The 25,550-nt window shown below is 34.4% G+C and overlaps 1 protein-coding gene and 1 long non-coding RNA gene across 2 annotated transcripts in view; one reads left to right on the top strand and one right to left on the bottom strand.

Moving 5' to 3' along the window:
* The first annotated feature begins 363 nt into the window (after positions 1 to 363).
* On the top strand, positions 364 to 20,885 carry LOC118762629. The gene is made up of 3 exons (XR_004998387.1): positions 364 to 545; positions 17,058 to 17,186; positions 20,568 to 20,885. It is a non-coding gene; the product is annotated as an uncharacterized LOC118762629 (long non-coding RNA).
* The window catches only part of LOC115212802 (folylpolyglutamate synthase, mitochondrial), a 28,060-nt gene continuing 10,406 nt past the window's right edge, over positions 7,897 to 25,550 (bottom strand). Inside the window, exons 3-13 of the mRNA XM_029781515.2 lie at positions 23,649 to 23,767; positions 21,264 to 21,369; positions 20,879 to 21,118; positions 19,356 to 19,433; positions 18,236 to 18,380; positions 16,734 to 16,835; positions 16,444 to 16,541; positions 14,891 to 14,943; positions 11,739 to 11,820; positions 10,840 to 10,903; positions 7,897 to 9,961 (exon numbers count right to left, since the gene is read on the bottom strand). Of these exons, the coding sequence (XP_029637375.1) occupies positions 9,573 to 9,961; positions 10,840 to 10,903; positions 11,739 to 11,820; positions 14,891 to 14,943; positions 16,444 to 16,541; positions 16,734 to 16,835; positions 18,236 to 18,380; positions 19,356 to 19,433; positions 20,879 to 21,118; positions 21,264 to 21,369; positions 23,649 to 23,767 (1,476 nt within the window). The 3' untranslated portion in view covers positions 7,897 to 9,572. The remainder of the gene's footprint in view (positions 9,962 to 10,839; positions 10,904 to 11,738; positions 11,821 to 14,890; positions 14,944 to 16,443; positions 16,542 to 16,733; positions 16,836 to 18,235; positions 18,381 to 19,355; positions 19,434 to 20,878; positions 21,119 to 21,263; positions 21,370 to 23,648; positions 23,768 to 25,550) is intronic.

Here is a 25,550-nt window from a genome sequence, read left to right as displayed (position 1 = left end):
CGGAGAGATATTCACACGAGCAGGACAGCTGATCTCTATGTCGGTTACATACTTTTTGTTGTCAGTCCCAAACAACAAATACGACCTGTTAAGTTTGTACTTGGTGGGAGTTTTGATGGGAATATTCCACCAATAATCTTTGTGTTAATACTTATGTATTTAACAAGGGAGTTCTCTAGGGTGTGGGGCAAAATGAGTAACTTCTGATTTCTTGTTAGTTTCTCTCTACTTGTTTGAAATCATTATATTGCAAGTATTGCATTGTTATTTTGTACTGGTGCATATTTTTCTAAGTCTTGGGTAATATTTTCAGATCAGTCTGTCTATATTTGCAGCACCTTTGTTATATGTTTTCATGAATGCCTGGGCATGTGTAGTTTTCTTTGTGTGGAACAGGAGAGATGGAACTAATGATGCACAGCTTCTGGGTTTGGAGAACTGATTTTCCACTTCCAACAAAAATAGGTGTAGGTGTGGCTTTGTGATAGAAAGTGTGATTCCCAACCGCATGGTTCCAGTTTCAGTCACACTGTGTGGCACTTTGGGTAAGTGATTTCTAGAATAGCCGAGGGCCAACAAAGCCTTGTGAGTGTATTTAGTATACAGAAACTGAAAGGAGCCTGTAATATATATATATTTATATGTTATACATATTTGTGCATGTGTCTTTGTTTCTATGTTTGTCTCCCACCACTGATTGATAACTGGTGTTAGTGTGTTTACATCCTCGTAACTTAGCAATTTGACAAGAGACTGATAGAATTAATACCAGGCTTAAAAAAGCAAAATAAGTATTGGGGTTGATTCATTCGACTAAAATTCTTCAAGGCAGTGCCCCAGCACAGCCACAATCTAATGCCTAAAACAAGTAAAAGATAAAAGATAAATCAAATGATAACACTTTTCATTAGCTAAATTCTATTCCTATGTCAGCTGAAAATGCCATTAACACCAGCTGTTCATTTGTCAATATAAACATTTTAAACATAGATTTCAGGTCATCTACAAAGAAATTATGGGTTAACATTAGTATATGTAGCAGGTGAAGACCCTAGCATATAGCCATTGGATTTTTATAACAGAAATGTTCACAGATTCGGTGTCAAAATAAATAGAATTACAGGAAAAATATCTGTTTGGAATATTTCCTTCAAAGTATTTATAACATCAGAAATAGTCATTCAGCTTACTGTTGTAAGTAAGAGGATTGTTGTCCAGGTCTTTGTGAGCCTTTCAATGACAGCGACTAAGGTACTTTTGTTAAGTGCAGAGATTTTAACAGCCATAAGTAGGGAGTAGAATCAAATGTTTTCCTATAATTGAGCCATACTGTTACAAGGTTTCTACAGTGTTTTTTTTTGTTTTTTTTTCAGACAGCACAGCTTTGTTTATAAAAAGTTGTTTGGCATATCCCCACACTCCCTTCTTCCTACCTGCTTGTTCATCAGTCACCATGTTGTTGGATTCATGATGATCCTGAAGAGATAGGCTGAGATAACTTGTGTAAAGTGTGTGTATGATGTTTAGGCAACCTCCTAAGCAGACTGAGTGCAGATATGAATGGCATATGGCAACCGGTACTAAGGAAGGGTAGGAAAATATTAGATTTGTATGCCCTAAAATTCACCCCATTATTGCCCACGGTTATATGGCGTAGTGGTTAAGAGTGTGGGCTACTAACCCCAAGATTCCGAGTTTGATTCCAGGCAGTGACCTGAATAATAAAAATAATATCGAAAAATACTTTAGGAATGAGAACTCAGGTTTGAAATTTCCCCCATGAAGGCTGGAGGGTATATAAGCCGAAACGTGTCTGACAAGATAAGCACCAGGTAAAGCACTAGTAAGGCAGATTGATATAATACAGGCTAAAGAAATGCCAATATTTGTTGGGAAACAGATGTCAGGGAACTCACCTACTGGAAAGTTCTGTTTTTATTGTAAAATTCATAATAAACTAGATAAACAGCTGTTCAAATTTCAAAACAAACTATTCTAATTTAAATGCTGTTATAGATAAATTTAGATAAATTTAGATAAATAGGCACTTAATTTGATGAGAGACACTACTGCCAGAAGTGTTTCAGTAATAGACATTTAAAGTGGATGTTTAGAGATTACAATATTAAAAAGCAAAGGTATATCAAAATAATGTAAAAAAAGAAAGAACAATATTTTTTTACAAGTTAAACAATGAAGCATAGCATTGACAATGAACTTTACAAGCCCTCCCTGATTAATATGATTGATTCAGGTGATGCCCAGTTTGACCATGTATAGGCAGGGCTGGTTTTAAGCCAATTAGACAGATTTATTCAAATTGGGCCTTGGGTCAAGAGAGGCCACATGCAAATGCTTAAGCAGAGGATGCTATGATGAATTGAATATTTCCTGGTGTTTTTATTGCTCTGAGGATTTACTTAACAGTGCCCGTAACAGTTGCATCGGTGAAAGGAGTTTGTCAAAATTAAAACTGTTTAAAACATACCTTTGGTCAACAATTTCACAAGAAAGACTAAATAATTTGGCAATGCTATCTATAGGAAATAACATTACAAAAATCATTGAATTTGAAATGATTTTGAAAGATTTCTTGGATTAAAAAAAAAGCCTGCTTTTAGAAGGCTTATTCACAAACAATTTATCAGTAATTATCTTGACTTGTAATAAAATATTAAAACTTTGATATGAGCTTTCGATTTTTAGTTTATCATTGTCGCTAATAGTGGAGCCTCAAGTTCTCAATGCTTTTTTACTGAAACTGGCATACTGCACAAAACATAAAGCGAAAAAAACATCAATCTCCAGCTTTAGAGGGCCCCACTCACAAATCTCTAATTGGGTCCTGCACTTCCTAGCACAAGCCCTGAGTACAGGAAAAATATATGCGTTGTGATAGAATGATTCATAGGTGGTGACATCAGAAGACAAGCTGGTCTGATAAATAGAGAGTGGGCTCTATTAAGGCAACACAAGGAGTATGTTGTGATGTTAAAACATTGTATAAGGCTGGGGAAGGAAGAGTCAGATGTGGTGATGATGTCTACAACTTCTAATTTCTAGATGGACTAGGGATTAGAATGGCTTATTATGACTCAAAAAGGAAGACTTGTGTCAGTGAAGTATGGAAAATGTAAGAGAAATTAATTGATATAGATGATTACTGACTCTAAAACTTACTGTATTCTGTGTCTGAATCAGATATTTGATAGGGTTTATGGCATAGATAAGCTTGAACTTAGCCTGATGTGAAAAATATAAATTGATATAAAAAACAAAATATTGATATAATTCTGCTTTAGAATAGTGATTGGTCAGATTTTGTTGACCACGTGGGCAATATTCAAATGAATTGTGACATTGGTGACTGCTGAATATTCCCACTACAGTTGCTTGAATATGCTAAATGCATTACCTAAGATGGAAATGTTCTCCCTCCTCCCATTTTCACTATCTACTACACCTGTTACTACATCTGTACAATTACAACATATAATTCACCTTCTCTACTTTTTACCTACCTACTGTCTTTTCCTCTTCTTATTATTGCTGCTACCTCCTATGTGAGTGTTTTCATATTGAGGTAGCACTTGGAATATAAAGAGTACCACTCTAAATGGTGTGCAGTTACCAATTTTTTTTCATAACAAGGGATTTATTTTCTTCCTTTACTCAACATCCATATTTATATCTGAACCTCTCCATTGCTACTCTGAGTATGTGTGTTTAGTGTAATTAAGATAGACATATATAAATATAAATATGTGTGTCTAAGACGATAGATTGAGAGAGAGAGAGAGAGAGAGAGAGAATTATAAATCAATCATCATCATCAATACTAATATTGACGGCTTTTTAGGTCATATCAATAAATATGCAGCTACCTTACATAGAATTAACCAATGTTCCATCTGTAATTAATTGATGGCTAAACAGTATTACTGTTATTGATATTTATTTATTGTAGCTATACAAATGAGAAATTCTGTTTTGCTTTAGTAAGTATTTTTATTTTGAAAATTAATATTTATTTTATTATTTTGTATAAAATAAAATTATAATTATTTTATCAACAATAGCAAAAGTATATTTCCAACATCACACATCATGTGATGAATAACACTGTAGTAAAATAATTATCACCACTACCAAAAACTAGGATGAACAGTCAGAGCTCCCTAAAAGCACCCCCTGCAATTTTAAAAAAAGGTTACTTTGAATAACGCAGCCTCAGTTGCGCACTGCTAAAAAACAAAAAATTAAGATGAAATAATAATAAAGGCTACACTGTGTGGTTAGGAGACTCACTTTAGGTTCAGTCCAACTGCATGGCACCTTGGACAAGTGTCTTCTGCCATAGCCCCAGGCTGACTGACACCTTGTGAGTAAATTTGGTAGATAGAAACTGGATAGAAGCCTATCCACTATCTTCCCAACAATAACCTTGGGCACCTTTTTGAATTCCATGTTTAACACTCATTGACATGCTTACAAAATCAAAAAGACAGCACAGCACCCATAACTTTCAGAAACATTTTTTCATGATCAGAATTGCTGAAGCATGGAATAAATTACTTGCATCAGTTGTTAGTTGTTAAGACACTACATCCTTCAAAACTTCCAGGCTTCCTGAAATTCACCAACAGTACACCTGATGATTCCTACCCCTTTTTCTTCTTCCTTCTGTTTTTTAAAGACTTTTTCACTGTTTACTTCCTGTGCATATTCTATGTACTGTTCATGCAGTTTTAGTTACTTTTTCTGATGATTTGTGCATCTGAGCACTGTATACAATAAGTTCATTATATGTGTGTGTGTGTGTGTGCGTGCATCTTTGTGTTTTTCCCTTCACCACTTGACAACCAGCAGTTTGGCAAAAGGAACCACTGCCAAACTTAAAGAAATAAGTACTGGGATTGATTTCTTTGACTTAATCATTGAAGGCAGTGCCCCAGCACAGCTGCAGTCCAATGACTGATACAAGTTAAATATAAATGATAAAAAAAACTGTTATAGCTTGAATGTCTTTCATCATAATCTACTTACTTCTCTCTTCAGCCATATCATGTCCTATCCCAGGAATCCACACTCACTGGTATGCCCCACCCCTACTTCACAGAATATTAACGTTTTGAATTCTCTGCCCGCATGTGTTTTTCTGCAGTTATCAACTTTGATAGTTTAAGCAAAATGGTAGTGAGATCCATCTTACTGATCTTAGAGGCCAGCAAAGGCCATAAAACTGTCTTTTCTTATCAAGTTAACAAATATTAAAAATTGGTGGTTGACATGGGACTAAACAACAAAAACCCCAAATAAAAATGCACCACACACACACATGCCTTGTGAGGAGCAGTTATTGTAATAAGATTCAAATTTAGTGTCCCTGAAACTACATACATATATACTTACAAATAATACTCATTCAATCAGGACAAGCATTGAAAAATACACAAAACATGCATACAGAAATAGCCTCACCCACCCCCTAAATATTATGTGTTAAAATACATACCACCTCCAAGTGAAGAGGTACAACAAATGTTGCTCTGTAACCACCTCTAGAATCTAGTTATATAAAAATAGACTAGACAGTGGAGAGTTGTGTTACAACTCATAAATTTATCACTGTACGTTGAAGCATGCAATATAGTCCTCAGTTAAGGAAGACCTAGTATAGCCAGGGTAATTAATCTATGAGTTGCCCTTCAATATTCAGCTGATTACCTGCATGCCATAGGACTTCTTGATCATGGTTGATCTAAGGCTACATGACAACAGTAAACAGATACATCATATCTCGTATTTGGTTTACACACACACAGATAGCAATAATACTAACAGTGCAATTTATCCCTGACATGCTGAGACACATAAAATCAATAAGAGTGGAGCAGCATGTCACACTCTGATTGAGTTTACTTTACCCACCTTCACTGTAACTATCCAGAATCTAAAGATATGGGTCACGCCAACTGCATTTACTTGAGCACAATGCAATCTATCCACCATGACTTATTGTACTAAAAAACTATATACTTTATCCATTTATTTTTTTCTTACACCTGTAAAACCCTCCTGTAAGTTGAGGGTTCACCCTCACACATCTCTCTTTTCAAATAGGGCTATTCATGTAGCTTCCCTTCAGCAAGATACCTGTTCCTGTATCTCTACCATGCTTGGCATAAAGCCATCTCCCTCAGTTGAGGAGTTTGTTTTGCAAGTTATTTGGGGACTTCACTGTTGTTAGTGTCATATAAAAGGAGCACGGTAAAGTGGTTGGCATGAGGAAAAGCATCCAGCCATAGAAACCATGCTGATGCAGTCCTCTGGCTCACCATCTCTTGATGGACTATCCAACTCAAACCAACAGGAAAATGGGCATTAAATGGTGATGATGATGATGAATCCTACTGCCCTCCCTACTTTGGCTGATGTTCTGATTTAAATTTCTCAAATTAAATGAGTAAATATGGCATTTATTCAGCTAACTTCCTGCTTGTCCTACAACTCTTCAATCAGAGTTCACATGGAGCCACACAACTTTAAACATACAGAAACAGTGATTAATGGAGGTAGTGCAACATGCACTGACTGCACTATACAATTAAGCACTTTATATCACTAGGTACTATGTCATCAACTAGATGAAGGTACACTATATCCAGAGTTATAAATCTGTGGATTGCATTTAGCCATTTGGCTACCACCTTGTGTCTATATTTATTATAGGTTAGCTTGATAATCATTGACTATTTTTTTTACGTGTTAATGTCATCTCTAGAAATTATTACCAGCACTGATTTTGATATGATGTTTCATATCCAAGACACCAGATGTAAACAAACGATGATATCAAAGATGAAAAATGGGTAATGGACATATGCATTATTTCAGGAGTTTTTGCTCCTTCATCAGCACCCATCCCATTAATCATCCATGAACTCATGGCTTAAATAGCCACTACATATAGAGAGCCTTAACAAGGTTTAATATACTTTATAGTATATTATGGTTGCAAAACGAAGTACCATGTCCTTACAAGTCATTAAATATTGACTATTTTTTCTCTCACTACAAATCTAATTTGAATTAATTCAAATTGTGGCTCATTACATTATGTTATTGCTCACTTGACTATTTGTTGTACATGCAGCCGGGATCCTTGGGTATATTCTGCAAACTACAAATATAACAACAGTCTGTAGACTTTAAAAATTTTATTTAAACTTTGAAGTGAAACAAACATGATTTTTAAAATTAAAAAAATAAACTTTATTTTCTGTGAAAATAAAAAATATGAGTAAAACTTTTAGTTACATTTATTCACATTATTTTGAATTAATTATATATTATCTTGTAACTTTGAGATTTTGATGATATAATTGTTTATTTTTAGAATGACATTGACTTGGGGCTAAATAACAATATTTTAAGCAATAATAGTTGTCACAGGCTGTACTATCATCTACTCCTCTGATGTAAGTATAAATATACAAATATACATAATATGACCTCACACCGACTTGATTTGCATTCCTGAAATATTCTTAAATTTGAAAAATTATGACTAGATTATACCATGATATTGCAAGAGCAGAATTATTATAAAGAAAAATGATTGTCTCTAATAGTAGGTGTACAGTGTTCACCTAACACACTCAAAATATATGCTTCCCATTGATTTTTAGTATAGAGATAATAAATTTCAAATATATAGATATATACATAAAGCAAATGCTCTCATTTTAAGAAGTAGGTTTACAAATCGCTCTCATTGTAGAGAATATTTTCAGCAATATACAAAGACATATCACACATCTATCATAATAAATGTGAAATTCTGTCTGTCTGTCCATCTGGAACCCCTGTATCTCAGTCTACATTTGCTCTACATAGATATATGATACCTTTGTGGAATCAGGATGATCCCAGGATTGAAAATGTGCTCTTCTTTTGGTTCTTAAACATCCAGCATTGTGATCAGGTTTGGATGAGGATTTGGTTTATGCTAACAGTTGAAAATTCAAATTTTAAAAGAACTCCAAAAATTTATGACCTTACAAGTTTTTCATTTAAACTAAATTTAAAGAAATACCATATTGGTAGGGTACCAATAAATGCTTTATTATTATTGCTCTCTTCAGTTTTGGGCTGCAGGCCCAATTAGCCCTCCACAGCAGCTAGCTTAAAAGTCCACACTCCATGTGTACTTTTATAATTCCTGTCTCACACATGTGGAGCCAAATCACATTTTGTCTAATTTCATGTTTTACACAAACAAACACTAAATTAGTACAACCATGACAAATTAGGAAAACAAAGTCTTGAATACCGTACTGCTTATAATCCAATCTATTCTCTATGTACATATAATCAAACATCATGAATGAGTTACGTAATAAAATGTACATTGTATATGTAGCTGGAAACCACTCTAAGATATAAATTATATAACAAGGCATGACTCACTTAAATATATTTTTGAGCTTCTGTCATCAATTCTCTTGCTTGCTTGGTTAAAATAATTCAAAAGAGACATTTTACACGAATTACTTTGCCAAGTAGCTAAATTTGATATCCTTTCTAATCAGTGGTAAAATGGCTCTAGTAATTTTTCTGGATATATGTAAGTATTGTGTGTCTATAAGAACAACAGTTGCAAAAATCCCAATATTATGCATATATCTGACCATTTATTCTGTTGGAATAAATAGAGATGAGTATTACATTATCAACACTGGAACCACATTCAGAAACAACAGTAACAGTGTAATATAAATGTTTTCTCTTCATCCATCATCATTACTACTAATAAAATAAAATGACCATCAAGAAGCTCTCTTGACAAATACCAAAACAGCTAGCTTACATTGATGGCACCTTACATGGTATGTGAATATTGTTAGACAGCAATATAGCAGGCAAGCCACATAATACTCTTATCTGCTAGATAACAACTCCTTTCTCTCTCTTACACTACTTCTGTCATGCCTTAAGGGAAGTGGTTGGAGTAAGAGGTGGTGTGAAGTTCATAGGGAGAGTGTGAGAGGTAATAAGATGAAAGGCTGGTCAGGTTTCAGTTACATGCATAGATATACTTACATAAGCTCCATTATAATAAAGATAAGACACTTCATTTCAATCAGCTAGATAAGTTAAACTAGACACTTCAAAGTATCTCGAGTGGTTTTTACACTAAAAAATAGTTTTTAAATAAATTGATATGTGTCAATTGCACAAGTTCTGTAAAATTTATAAGTATACTTGCACAAGTTCTGTAAAATTTATAGGTATACTGAAGAACTATTTTAGCACTTGACTACTTCATACATCATCAAATATATTATGTTCAGTACACTATCATTCAATATAAACATCTATCTATTTTAAACATTCTGTCATAAACATTGCATGGTGTCAAACTATGCAATCAAGTGTGCTTTATTATAATATTCAACATATTCTCTGTTTCAATATCAAACACCTTTGTATTTGTCTTTCAGAAATGTTCATAGAAAGTTCTGTGGCATACATACCATTTAGTATTAGAAAACTGGAGAAAGCAGAATTTATATTGCGATTAGTGCTTCAGAGTCTTTAAATATTGTAAGAACACCTCCTACTAAGTAAAGGCTACCAGTTACTAAGATTTGGACATGATCAGCTTCTTCCAGTATTGGCGGCATTGAGGATTTAATAGAGAGAGATTTATCTAAAGCTTTATCTTTGCCTTGACTACACCAAAATATGCAGTCATGGATACTTTCAAAAACATGCGTTTCAGATTCTGCTAAGACACCTGAATTTGGTTGTTGATTAGGTTCATTATATTTATTATTGTTAAGAAATTTGTCTTTATCTCCAGAGCTTCTGTTACACTGAAGATTTCTCCAGAAATTTTCATTTGTCTGGCAAACTTTTTTGGCATCCTGTGTAGTAACAGCAAGCTTTAATTGATCTGAAGAAAAAGGACAAAAATAAAATACATAAATAAAACTTACTTTTTATGTAAATCTTATCATAGTTTTCAGTATTCTGTTTAGAAATATTACTTCTGTAAATGTTTATATCTTTAAGGCTCTTTAGTAGTTAAAATTAGATGGAAAGATTTAACTAGAGGTACACCAGGTCATTTCTGCATATCCAAATACATTGAATACATAAAATAATATCAAGTGAGGCACCAGTCTTGAACTACATGTTTCATAACAATTAATGTTAACATATTTAACACAGCATTAAACAGCTAACTATTAATACTTTTGTGATCAGCGAGACAAAAAGAACATTATTAGTCAATGATTGACATTGTTTTCGCTTCCTCTGAGTCTGTTCTTTTATGCTCCAAATATAGATCTTGTAATAATGGTTTTCACTTTCATCCTTTCAAGTTTTATAAATGCCAGTAATACAATGAATTCAATTTAATCTACTATATCATATTTATCTCTTTTAAAATGGAATTATCTGAAAACAAATCCAACATTTAAAGGAATATTTACTGATTCAAAGCTAGCAATAATTACAATATGTTCAAAAGTTCTAGGTACTATAATAAACAAAACACAGACAAAATGTTGTTCTATACTAGACTGATTGCAAAACTACACTACAAATTCAAATGTATAATGGAATACACAAGCAGTTATCTGATCTAACTCTAACATTGCATAAATGAGGTTGTGGGACCTAACAGATCTTCAGTTAGCTTACTTGATCTATCTGATCTATAAATGTTGGTTAACACAACAGGTACTAAATAGAATTATTGGAAATGACCAATTATGTGTTTCATTTATTTATTCAGAACATTTGACAATAAAATCATAAACATACCACATAAAACTTCCTCACTGTAGCATATATTGGGGGTAAAGACAGCCAGATCAAAGTTACACTCCTGAAAAATAATTACATTTAAAAATAATCTATTTCAATTTTGTTTTTAAAATATAGTTAAAAGCATACTTATATTGATGTCTGACAGAGTACATTTGGAAGGAGAATATAATTGATAATATCAATGAAGCACTTAACCAGTTTTATTTGATTAACTCATATGAAAATGAAAAGAAGAATCAAGTCCAGTTGGATTTGAACTCAGAAACTAAAGAGAAGCAATTAAATATATTTTGTTTTTTCATCTCAAAAATTGATGTGAAGATAGGTGAACTCTCTAGAATATGTAACCAAATGCTACCAAATGGATACATTACTTGAACATAATTGCTGAACTTACAATTAATTTTCTTAAAAGTAAAATTAATCAGTTTTCAAGATATCTTATAAAGTATCAGAGATGTACAGATTAGTTTACCCAGCCCAAATTAACTACCTTCACTGATTAAAATATTTTATCTTGAAGAGGCAGAAATAATGGAGAGCTGGACAAAATACCTTCTATTATTTAGACCCATTCAGGTGGTGAGCTGGCAGAATCATTAGCATGCTGGGCAAAATGCTTAGCAGCATTTTGTCTGTCTTTACGTTCTGAGTTCAAATTCTGCTGGGGTCAACCTCGCCTTTCATCCTTCCAGTGCCAATATATTAAGTACCAGTAAAGCACTGGGGTCGATGTAATCAACTCCCCCCTCCCCCCAAAAAAATTCCAGGCTTTGCACCTATAGCAGAAAAGATTATTTAGACCCATTAATGTTCTATGAAAATGTATAAACACCACAACTCCTTGACTATGTAAGAAAATCTAAATATTTCTATAGTGAAATAAAAATTACCATTAGATGATCCAGTAAAGCAAGAGAGTTTCGTGCCCCTGTGATATTAAACATCAAAATTTTCACCACTTTTTGGTTATCACTGAAATAGAGAAAAATAAATAAATACAATTAAACTTTCAAAGACTCTTTTATATATATATTTATATATATATATCATCATCATCATCATTTAACGTCCGTTTTCCATGCTAGCATGGGTTGGATGGTTTGACCAGAGTCTGGTAAGCCACGGAGGCTGCACCAGGCTCCAGTCTGATTTGGCAGTGTTTCTACAGCTGGATGCCCTTCCTAACACCAACGACTCCGTGAGTGTAGTGGGTGCTTTTTACGTACCGCTGGCACAGGAGCCAGCGCAGGCTGGCAAATGGCCTTTTTTATTTATGTGCCCTTTTCAAGCCTAGCCAGGCTCATGGGCCCGGTTTCCGTGGTGTATGTGTTTTCCCCCTAGCTGGACGGGACACCAGTCTATTGCAGCATTACTCAAGAAACAGGAAGAAAGAGTGAGAAAAATTTGGGGCGAAAGAGTACAACTGGGGTCGCCTCGTGGAGCTTTAGGTGTTTTCGCTCAAAAAACACACACAACGCCCGGTCTGGGAATCGAAACCGCGATCCTCCAACTGCGAGTCTGCTACTTTAACCATTGCACCTCCACTCTTTTATATATATATATATTTCTTAATAAAGTACATATATCAGTCAAGTACTGGGATCAATATAATCGACTATAGTTCTCCCTTACAAGCCCAAAACTTTCGTTTATTTAAAAAGCTAATGTTAATTACTACCAAAAGTCGGATTATCAAAAGTAACAGATTATTTAGTTTAATTTATGTTCTAAGTTTGAATACTGGTATGAAACTGCTTTTGATAGCTCTGTTGTTGATGGAATAAATACCTGTTACATGCAAGAGTTGATTCAATCAACTGTGCTCTTCTCAAACAAATTTTAAACTTTGTTCCAAAATAAGAAGTCAATATTTCTTATTTCAAAGACGATCAGTGTAAAAAAAAAATCCTTCTTAAGCTATAGATTCATAAGGCCAGTTTTTTGGATTCTGTGGTGCAGTTTATTCTCCCACCTGGATGGGATTCTAGTCCATCACAGTATTATTCATTTTTGCCAGCTGAGTGGACTGGAGCAATGTGAAATGAAGTGTTTTACTCAAGAACACAATGCATCACCCAGTCCAGGAAACAAAACTACAATCTTACGATCATGAGCATAATATCTTAACCACTATGTCGTGTGCCTCCATAGTCATCAATGTACAATAATAGAAATAATAACGGTTTCAACTTCTGGTACAAGGCCAGCAACTTTTGGGAGGGGGTAAATTGATTACGTCGGGCCCCAGTGTTCAACTGGTACTTATTTATTTTATCAGGTATGACTTTAGACTACACTTTACTATGAGTTTTTTGATAAGATGACAGTGTGTAGTTAGAGGTATTTGGTAGCTATTTCTGATAATCATAATAGAAGATACTTGACAAAGGAAAATATAAAGAGAGGAGTAATAAGGGCACATTTCAAGATGCTATCCCTCACAGAAGAGATGACACAAGACTATGTTGATAAAGTAAGTTATTGTATAGCAAACCCATCTATCCTGTGCTAATGTAGATGTTAAAATAGTGATCAAGAATAAGCCGAATAATTTATTTATGTTTCCCTCAGGCCAGTGGCACGTAAAAGCACCCACTACACTCTTGGACTGGTCGGCATTAGGAAAGGCATCTAGCTGTAGAAACTTTGCCAGATCAAAGCGGTGAGCTGGTAGAAACGTTAGCACACTGGGCGAAATGCTTAGCAGTATTTCATCTGCCACTACGTTCTGAGTTCAAATTCTGCCAAGGTCCACTTTGCTTTTCATCATTTAGGGTCAATAAAATAAGTACCAGTTATGCACTGGGGTCGATATAATCAACTTAATCCGTTTATATGTCTTTGTTTGTCCCTTCTGTGTTTAGCCCCTTGTGGGCAGTAAAGAAATAAGAAACTTTGCCAGATCAGATTGGAGCCTGGTACAGCCTTCTGGCTCGCCAGCCCTCAGTCAAACTGTCCAACCCATGCCAGCATGGAAAACGGACGTTAAACGATGATGACGATGCATGTATATATCATCATCATGTAACATTTATTTTCCATGCTGGCTTGGATTTGATTGGAGCTGGTAAGGCCAGTAGCTGCACCAGGCACCATTGTCCATTCTGACATGGTTTCGTAGTGCCAACCACTCCACAGAGTATACTGGATGCTTTTTATGTGGTACCACCACCAGTACTTTTAATGTGACATCATAATTGCTTTTTATGTGGCACCAGCACTGGTATCAATTCTGCTGTAGTGGATGGGTCTTCTTGAGTACAGCAACATGCCAGATATCTCAGTTCTGAGTCACCTCCTTAGTAAGACTCGGCGTCATGAGATTGGCCTTCAGTACTTCATCCCATGTCTTCCTGAGTCTCCCTCTTCCACAAATTCCATCCACTTAAAGTGATAAGCACTTCTGTATGCAACTGTCTACATCCATATGCATCACATGACCAAACCAGTACAGTCTTGCACACCGCATCTAATTCCTCTTATGCTCAACTTTTCCCTCAATACATTAATGCTCTGTCGAACATGTACACTAACATTGCACATCAAGCAGAGCATACTAGCTTCATTCCTATCTAGCCTTCACATGTCTTCTGCATTCAGAGCCTCCATCTCAATATATATATATAAATCATTTTAACTTCAGTGCACAATATATACTTCTTTTTGACAATGATGGTCTACATTTTAATAGATGTGTAGAAATGTGTAGTATGATATTCAAACTTTTCTTAAGTGCATTTGTGGTACAAGAAAAGTGAAATGATTTTAACTGTGGGTTGAAGCTATGATGGGGTCTTAGCTTGCCAGGTGCTAACTTCTTGCTCTATCAAATTGTACAGCAGCATGTAAAATATTGAGACAGGTAGTTACAGACCTGGATAAGAACTTGTGCCTGGCTCTGTAACATATTGCAACAGTGTAGAATATTGTGTTACATGGTTTCAGATTTGCACCTTGCCAGGAGCTTGTCTCTGGTTTTATCACAGAAGCCATAAAAAAGGTACAAATTAGAATATTAATATAAAGATATAATGGAACTTACGATAAAAATCTGATCTCTTCTGCTGACTTTTTCTTAAACCATTCACAGCACAACTGTAAAAAAATATGTAACAAAATTATACAACAAGGATATAGAAGAAGAATTTGTGATTAATGTTGTTTAGCCTTAGGTTAGCCTTCATGGAATAGCCATGACTATTCCATCTATTTTCATTCATAGTTGCTCTAAGACCCATTATCCAATATATCTTCCCTTTTTTATGATGATAAGTATGATTTAAAGGAGTTTTGGCTACTATTTCTTGCAGGCCAAGCATAATAAGGTGCCAACTGCAGGAGAGGTATTTAGCTAGAAGTAAGCCACTGTACCTATCGTCATTAACTTAGAGAAGGCTTTGACAGTATTCCACATTCTGTAACCTGGTGATCTTTAAAAAATGTAGGTATAAGTAACTGATTTGTGAGAGACTATTCACACCATGCAAGGTGAGAATTGGCAATGAGTGCAATGAGGAAATTAGCATGCAAACAGATGTCCATCAGAGTTTGCTTTTCAGTCTTCTCTTGTTTACTATAGCTTTCCAAGCCATAACAGGAGTTTAAGACAAACTGTTCATGGGAACTCCTAATGCTGATGATCAAGTTCTCATAGCTGAATCTATCAAAGATTCCATCCAAACATTTCAAAGTAAATCAAATAATAGTCAAATAAAGACAAAAGTTTTAGTTAGCAGGAAGATAGAATCTACTGCCATCTGGGAAATAGCCATGCTTGATAATCAGAAAAAAGAGAAGTAGGCTGGAACTCCATATGATGTATCTAATGTAACTATGGATGCTAAAGAGGTGGAGTGGGATCACAGACAGGCTGACAGGGAAATAGTGTTTTGTATATGACAGATGTACAAAAATAGTTAGCAGAAAGAACACCCATCAAGTATCCTCTTTCAAGTGCATAAAAGTAGTTGACAGCTTCTGTTAGCAAGGTAACCTAATTAACAATAGAGGTTGGTGTTCAGAAAGCTTAGTAGCCATACTAAGAATAAGATGGAAAAAGTTTAGGAAGCTATTGCTTCTTCTAGTAAATGAAGGATTCTTTCTCCAGCGAAGGGTAGATTGTATGACACTTCTGTGCAAAATGTGATGTGTAGCAGTAAAACAAGTTTTGGATGCAAAAAATGTACAAAAGTGGAAAAGAACTGAGGTGATCATATTCTACTAGATATGTAATGTTAGTGTGTATGGACAGTGGAGCACAAATGAGTTGAGAAGAAAATTGAGTAAAGCAGGAATAAGATGTAGTGAGGGAGAAATTACACTGATATGGGAAAGGGACGTATATGGAAGTTGACAATTGTATAAAAAAAGTACCAAGGGATTCAAGTGGAAGGAACCTGCAGAAATGGAAGACAAGGGAAGATGTAGTGAAAGCAAATTTTTCAAAGAAATTCACAAGTAGTATCCATCCTTAGAAAAACGTAAAATTAAGATGATAATGATGTAGCTAGAAAGTTTTGTGTACAAAAAACAAAAATCATATATCATACAGATATACAATATATATTTATGTAGAATAAAGTGAATTCAACAAACCTTTATACTGTCTTCATTATGAGCACCATCAAGATAATAAGTTATGTTGTGTCTTTTTACAACCTGTACACGTCCCAACCATTGGTTTGATGTAAGAGCTGTGAATATAATGTGATATAATTTTTACAGAAGTATGAGTGCAACTTTTTATCAATAAAACATTTATAGTTTAAATTGATAGTAAATGTTAGCAATTGTCTATAGTGTAATTAGTAATACAGTCATATATAGACAATTTATTAAAATAATCATAGATGATACTGAAAAAATAAAAATGAAGTTATAATTACCTTCAATGATTTTATTAACATCTTCAACAACAGGGTCAAGAACAGGAATGGTTTCCTTACAGTCTTCAAATTCTTCCAATGCAACTTTGCAAGTTGTGTCTCCTATAAATGGAAGTTTTATAGGTTTATAAAATCCTGAAAATTGCATAACTTTATATACATTGTGATAGAGTTTTTATAAGTATTTAAAAATCCTATTTTACTTACTTGTATTAAACATATTTATGTGTGTGAAACCACTGCAACTTCCTGTTTGTTTATTTGTATTGTTTGAAATGCTGTAATATTCTATATTTTTATTGCATTTTTATAACTGTTTTCAAGGCCTCTGAGAGTAATGGGAAAATGAAAGGAAGAAAACATGTTCCAAATGTTATCATGTATATCGTAGATCACTAGACCCAAATGCTTGCAACAGAGTGGAGCCTGCTAAAGGAACCCAAGGGTCAAATGGTACTGTTAAATATATGAAAATTATTATTGTTGTTGTCATTATTTTTATTCTTTGTATTGCCCAAATTGGAACATATAAACGAGACTGTTTTCTAAAGGCTTTAAGAAAGAAATTATTGTTCTTACTATTCCAATTCATTTGTTATAGTTCAAAATTGTTTTAGAATTTCTTATTGACTGTGTTTATTCTAAGTTAATTTTTCAAGTAGTTATTATCAGTTCCTTTGTATTCTTTCTGGACAAAGTTCAGGTTGCCAGTATGTCAGTGTAAATTATAAAACAGTTACAGGTTCCATTTGTCCATACCCCAATACCATGTCTGTATAAAATTTGCTTTTGAATTTTTTCTTTTTTGCTTTTTATCAGCTACATCCTGGTACAACTAAGAAACCTAAATTATCAATTACTGGAAACCTATATTCTTTATATTGATAGAACACAGTCAGTTATGATATGGTTATTCCTTCTGGATCAACATTTTGCAGCCACTATTTCTCTATAAAAATCTCTTTTGTGCAATAAATTTCAGTATTTGACTATCTTAGCTCTTTAAGTATTTAAACCATCCTTATCTAACCGTATCATATTCTACCTGTTTTAGTTCAAACCAGCCAGATATGGACTGGCACATCAATGCTACATTGTCATTCTAAAAATAAACAATCACATCAATAAAATCTTGAAACTACATGCTGCATCATCAATGCAAAGCAATGTGAATAAATAAGCATTATGCTTGATAGAGTAATCGAAGTGCTAAAGGGTTGCCTGTCTCTCAAACTACTCTTTAAATGATATATTTTTGTAAACCTCAAATTGATATCATCCTAATCATGCTCTAGGTTATTCCAATTTAATCTGGCAGCAAATAAAATGATATATAAGTTTTTTACTTTTTGCAAGATATAAATCTAGCTACACATTCCTCAGTACTTAATGTTTCTACAAAAATTCATATCTCCTATGATTGAAATGAAGGCTGTCATAATCTTAATAGGAGACACATCTAGTACATCTTAGCACATTTTAATTAACAAACAGCAACTAACCTCTGTTGTTTTGATCCATCCATATCCTAGATAATTGAATAGCTAATGCCATATTTTCATGCTCAAATGGTTCTTTATTGTAAAATGCAGGATTTTCTTTGACTATCTCATAAGATGAAAATGGAGGCGATAAATACAAACGACACTGAAAAATAGTCATACAAATACATATAAACATATATACCGAACCCTCAAACATTAGATACTTCAACAATGAGACAATATAAACATTTAGGAGGGAAATAAGTCAATAGATTAAACATTAAAAGCTTTAGAGTTGTAAAGTTTATCTGAATAACTAACACTGTGGCTTTTCTTTGTCCCAACAACCTGTATAACAAAACTTTCACTGGTATGCTCTCTAATTAACCCTTTAACCCCAACTTCACAAACAGACAGTTGTTTCATACAGAATTGATCTTAAACATGTTTTATTGTTTCAGTTGGAATCATAATGCAACAAGTTTTCTATAATTCTTTCCATAATATTGTTTATAAATAACTTAACATGATAAATGTACTAAGTTCAGACACAGATGTCTGATATATGTTGTACCTCTCTTCACAGAGCAATACTTCAATCTACCAAACAGTTACTTCAGTATAACCTAAATAACATCACTTCTCTTTTACTCACTCTCATATGAAGAACAAGGGTTCAAATTGCTAAATTCTACATTCCTTATAGCAATTGAACTTAAACTCTTACGTAGTTTTAGAAAGCAAAGAAAAGGAATGGGGATATCCACTTTTGCCTGACCAAACCAATAAAAAGAAGTATCTAGTTTTGTTAACTGAACTAAGATAATGGATTTTGCTCAAGAACCCAGTAAATGGTTCTGGTCACATATGAACTTATGAACTTGGCAGTGTGTTGGCCCATGCCTTCACACATAACTCCGATGTATCTATGAATAGAATATTATGTGAAGGCACAGTTAAAAAAATAGATTTTGTATATATGTGAAACGCATTAAATAAGTAATACCCATCACATAGTCAGAAAGACTGCATCATAAAAGAATCGATATTTACATGTTTGCACAGCACATTAATATGAAACGTTAATAAAACAATTATACTATTTTAGTTTCAACTCCAACATTAATAAATTTTTTACCTTTTTATCTGTGGCAGTCTGCTTCAAAACTTTCATGGCAGCTTCTTTCTGAGGAGCAGTAACAGCAATGGAACCTGTCTAAATATAAATCAAGATACACAGTTGGCTGTTTTACAATGTTTAATAATGTTGGTGAATGACTGATTAAAGAATTCTTCTTATGACCAACATGAGTTCATTTATTTTCAGGCGGACAGATTCAATCAGTAAACAATACAAGCAATTACCAATTAATTCAGCCATCTATATTCCCACTTGTTCTCTCATTAAAAAGGAGGGGCTTGTACTTATAGCCTTTTTAGGTTTCTCTTAGCTGAGGAATGGGGATATTTAGAAGTTTGTGTAATAAATGCTCAATTTAAATTCTTGCAGTTTAGTAGTAGTGGTTGTTAGAATGACAGTAGCATTAAACCAAGGAGTGTTTTATGCCTACCATCTAAATCAAGCATGGACAGCCTTTTTTAGGAAGCAGGCTACATGAGATATGGTTCATTATCAGGTAGGCCACACTACTAAAAAAATTTGTGGTTACTTTTTGTTAGGTACATCATTCAGAAAGTTTTGTTGGCTGCATACAGCCTGTAGGCCACAGTTTGCCCATGACTGATCTAAATAGTCAAGAGACTTTAATCCTAAGCAATGAATCCAGAAGACTGATAAGAAATTAGCAAAGAATAAGTTGAGTATGATTTGTTGGTGAGTGTTGGTACATTTAATGTGTGGAGCATTAAAAACTAAATTATGATAAAATATGTAGTGAGAATAAAAAGAAAATTAGTCAATGATTAAATAACTTTTTTCATTTTGCCAACAATTATAGAAGACCACTTAGGATATATTGTTGCTTATTCAGGTATCCTCTAAAAATATAATTGCACCATAACTTGGCATTAAATAAATATATAGTAAAGTGTATTTGTTGTCATCAGAGAATAGACTCTTTTAGAAATCAAATACACTCTGAATTTCACAACTGTTTAATTTCTAAATAATTCTACAATTTGTTGGAGATGCAATGTTAACTTACAGAACAATTAAAAAACAAGCTAGCAAGTAAAGCCATTGACTGAAGACTACAAAAAGAGACATCTCAATATATAATGCAAATCAAAATCATTAGTGCACCAGGCAAAATATTTAGTGACATTTTGTCTATCTGCATATTCTGAGTTCAAATTCTGCCAAGGTCAACTTTGCCTTTTATCCTTTCAGGGTTGATAAAATAAATATCAGTTGAGCACTGAGATTGATGTAATTGACTTACCCATTCCCTGTGCCAAAATTTGAAACCAACATATAGTGGAAATGGATGAAAATAGGTGAAAATGTTGCATACATGGAAGATTTTCAAGTTAGAGGTAGAAAAGTGGAGAAGAAATAATAAGGGCAGGTTTAAGAGGACTGAACTTCACAGAAGAACAAATACAAATAGAAACAATATTTTGTAAAGCTGGCCTATTAATGCTAGTTTTGAAAGATTTGTATTACCATGATAATGATGATGAAAATTATGATGAACTTACCTTGAAAATACCAGCTTTATGTGCTGCAATGCTCTCTAAAGTATTACCAAGTACATTTACATGGTCAATACCTAGATGTGTAATTCCACATACTACTGGGTTTTCAACAATGTTAGTACAATCATAAAGACCACCAAGGCCAACTTCAATGACTGCCACATCTACATCTTCTTTATGGAAAACATAAAAAGCCATCAATGTGAGGAATTGAAAATATGATGGCATTTGTTCCTTTTTTTCCTAAAAGAAAGAAAATCATTTTTATTATTAGTTAACCTGAATTTCAAGCAGATTTTATTAAAACAGAGATTTAAAGAAACAAAGAAGACAAAAATACATACAAGAAAATATTTAACAATTTTAATATAAACTAAAATCTTCTTACCAATAGCTGGTCATAGCAAATCCAAAAATACTTTGTGAAATCCTCTTTTGAAAGAGGAGCCCCATTGATACGGATTCTTTCACGAACTTCAATCAGGTGTGGAGAACTGAAAGAAATACAAATAAAAATCAAAACATTAGTCCAGTTGAAACCAAAGTATCAGGATAACATAATCTCTTTATTTCATTTTTGTCATTACTTGAATTAAAAGAATCTTTTAAACTGTTAAAACTGTTTCATGATTTACCCGTTATGCAAATACCATTTCAACTATTAAATATCTTAGCTTTCAAACCTTTGAATATTTTAAATGCATAAACAGATTGAAATAAGTTTTTTTCACTAGTTGGCTAATATGCAACATGTATATTCATTGACATCTTTGTCTTAATAGTTAATATGTAAAGCTTTCAGTCAGCTTTGTACTTGCAGTTCTCCATACTGCAAAACACTAGTGTAGCTAGCAGAAGGCAAGGACCAGTTTACCATGAACAGTATTTTGCAGGGATGACAAATGATCACTGAAACCTTCTTTTCATGTGCCCAATACCATCTCTTCTGCCCATGTTCCCTCCTGCACCCCTTTCCCAGTTCTCAGCATTGGCACTGTCAATGTAGGTACATTGAAAGGTAGGTCTAATGAGATTGTTAAGATGCTCAAATGGAGGCATGTTGCTGTATGCTGTATCCAAGAGGTAAGATGAAGAGGAGCCAGGTTCCGCACAGGCAAGACACCTAAGTATAAAATCTTCTGGGAAGGTAACAGTGATAGGGTAGGTGGTGATCTCCTTTCGAATGTTGGGCCTTACAGAGGCAATGACTGAGACCTTTGGCATTATGTTGTGCTTGAGAAGCCCCATCAAGTCAAGTAAAATCACAGTCATGGCAGATACCAGTGTCACACAAATGGCAGCCTTGCCTGTGATACACATAGAAGCACCTTTCAAGCATTGGGTCTTACGTAGGCATGGACTAAAGCCATCTGGCATTATTCCGGGCTTCGAGTGTTGGGCCCCACAGAGGTAATGACCAAGTCCATTTGACATTATGCTGTGCTTGAGAAGAAGACCCATCAAGCCAAGTAAAACCAGTCATGTCAGATACTGGTATCACATAAAACACCCATTACACTCTCAGAGTGGTTGACATTAGGAAGGCATCCAGCTGTAGAGACCATGCCAAAACAAACTAGAGTCTGGTGCAGCCTTCCAGCTTGCCAGCCTTGATCAAACTGTCCAACCCATGCCAGCATGGATAATGGACTTTAAATGATGATGATGATGACACTATACATGTATTATGGGGTTTGGATGAATACCAGCATGAGTTGTTGATGAATACTGGCATGTGGACACAGTCAGAATGCCTACTGTGTTCCTCACTGCTGGCCAGGGCTTCAAAGTCCTCATTGCAGCTCCTCATATCATGTCTTACAGTCTTTACAGTTTTCACAGAGCATTCAGCAGTAGTTATGACATTGGCATTTTGACACCTCTAACTCTTTTCCAATATTCAGTTAGCTTCCAGTCCTCTTTGTTAGCTAACTTTTCCTCAACTATAACTTCAATCTTTATCCATTCCAATGTCATTGGCTGTTCACTAATACATCATGTTGAGAAAAAAAGACATAAAAAATTCATCAAATTTAGCCTGAACACACTGTACGTGGTTATAGGAATTACTATAAAGGGACAGTATGCTAGACATCCCCCAAAATCTGTGAGTTCAAATTTTCAAATTGCCCTTAAACAAAGTATAGCATTTCTTTTAACCAATTTGGTAGAAAATGAGTGCAGTTCTAGCTTCACAGATTTAGTGATTGGATGTAGATGGTATATCTTAAGATTAGAAAAGGTAAGAATTATCATCATACATTTTTATCAAGGCTGACAACAACTTGTATATCATGCACAGCTTTATGATTGAATGTGTAATTTTAGAGAGGACATTATATGTTAAAATTCTGCTGCAAAGGTTTAAATTTACAGATCCACCCAACCAACACTATAATGTAAAATATGGCAATTATGAGCCAACAAGAAAGCTTCTACATAGTCGCTTTATCAGCTAGATAAAAGAGCCAAATATCCCTCAAATTAATCTCTTCTTTCTTTAAAAAAGGAAGGACACATTTGACAATACAGTTTTAGATATACAAATACAGATTGGTCAAGGATAGAATGCCTTTGATCATAGGTCTTGTTCAGATAGGACAGACTTAGGGCTATAATAGCAGAATTACTATTGAAATGTTTAAATGAATAAAAGATGTTTTAGTAACATCTACAAAAACATCCATTCCTCATTGTTATTGAATAATTTTAAAACCAGCATGCATTAAAACACCATCAATGCATCAGAAGAATTTCGAAAATCAATTCTTACCTAAAAAATCCAGTCTTGTAGCCTTTATGATGTAAAATACTCTGAGTGTAAGCACAAGTTGACCCCTTGCCTTTGGTTCCAGCTATGTGAATCACCGATAATTTGTCCAAGTCTCCTAACTGGAAAGAAATATATATATATATATATATATATTGAGTCATCCCATAAATAATGCGGTTTTTTCAATTGCATGTACTAAAAGTCGGAGGGAGATAGGATAAACTACCTGCATCAACTTGCTGTAAAAGCAGGTAGTGATTTTATCTTGTCCTTATTCTTAGTGAAGTTTTGAAGAGTGCAGTTCAATTTTAACAGTTATTTTTTCAAAGCTATAATGGAAGTGACAAAATAGCATATTTGACATATTTTGCTTTTTGAGCTCAATAAAGGAAATAACACAATGGAAAGGGCAAAGAATATTCAAGCAGTATATGGGGATCGGACAATGAGTGTAAGCCAGTGTCAACAGTGATTCCAGAAATTCCGAGCTGGAAACTACAGCCTATAAGATGAACCTTGTCTTGGAAGATCTGTAGGGCTCAACAAGGATGCCCTGCAAATCCTGGTGAAACAAAATCCCATTGTAACTGTTGAGGAACTAGCAGAAAAGCTTGGATTTGGTCATTCAACCATTCATTGACACCTGTGCGCCACTGGAAAAGTCAGCAAATTGGGACAATGGGTTCCTCACAAACTTTCCAAATCTAATAGCATGCAGAGAGTGAATGTGTGCTCTTCTTTGCTGTCACATCTCACAAATGAACCTTTTTTGGACTGAATAGTGACTGGTGATGAGAAATGAGTTCTCTATAAAAATGTCAAGTGCCGAAGACAGTGGATAAGGAAAGGAGAAACACCGGCACCCCAGGCTGAAGAAGGTCTTCACCCATGTAAGGTGTTATCTGTTTGGTAGGATATGAAAGGTTTAGTCCACTTTGAACTTTTAAACCCAAGCCAAACGATAACAAAGGAGATCTATTGTCAGCAGCTTGAGCAGCACCAGAAGAAAAATGTGAACAGCTTGAGCAGCACCAGAAGAAAAATGACCATCTTTAGTTTCAAGACAAAAGGTGCTCTATCAGGGTAATGCTTGGCCATATACAGTGAAGTTGACATTCCAAAAGCTGGAGCAGTTGAATGGGAAACAATGCCCCACCCACCATATTCGCCGGACATTGCCCCATCTCATTATCATTTATTCCACAGTCTTCAAAATCATTTGGACAGAAAAAAATATGAATTCTGCAGACGAGGTCAGAACAGTATGGAGGAGTATTTTTCATCACGACAAGGATGAAAGGCAAAGTTGAATCCAGTATATATATTACTAGTCCTTACTATATTGTCTTCAGACAAGTGAAGGATAAACTTGATTGAAGCAAAACCTGAATCCAGAATGAAGAGAGACATAACAAAATACTATAATTGCTTTACATAGTGGAAGAGCTACTTTAACCACCTAAAGACACACAAAGGCTTTCTGCTTTGCTTTCCATTTATTTTGTGTGCTGTCAAAATTTATGCCACACCAATGCAACTTGATCACTGATATCGGGTCAACTACAATTGTTTGAAACTTAGTTAATGGCAAATTATTATTTATATGCCTCCAAGATTCTTTTGTCTCTCTTTTTGTTTTTTCTTTGGTTGAACTAACAGATATACTAGTTTCTTGCATACATGACCTGCTGTTAACCACTCATAAGGTGCCATTCTTTTGTCTGTAAAATTTAGTACGCATGTATGTCAAACAACAGGTAGAGGCCAAGATGTCAACAGACACAACAAGAAAAAATAACCCTGAGGCTCATAAGAACTTGCTTTTATTTAACCCTTTTACTGTGGAAATCAAAGATATCAACCCAAATTTTACAGCCAAAATGGTAGGTCAACTTACATACT

This window comes from Octopus sinensis, linkage group LG1 (assembly GCF_006345805.1).
Source record: "Octopus sinensis linkage group LG1, ASM634580v1, whole genome shotgun sequence".
Taxonomy (NCBI): Eukaryota; Metazoa; Mollusca; class Cephalopoda; order Octopoda; family Octopodidae; genus Octopus; species Octopus sinensis.
This window is presented reverse-complemented; position numbering and strand designations above follow the sequence as displayed.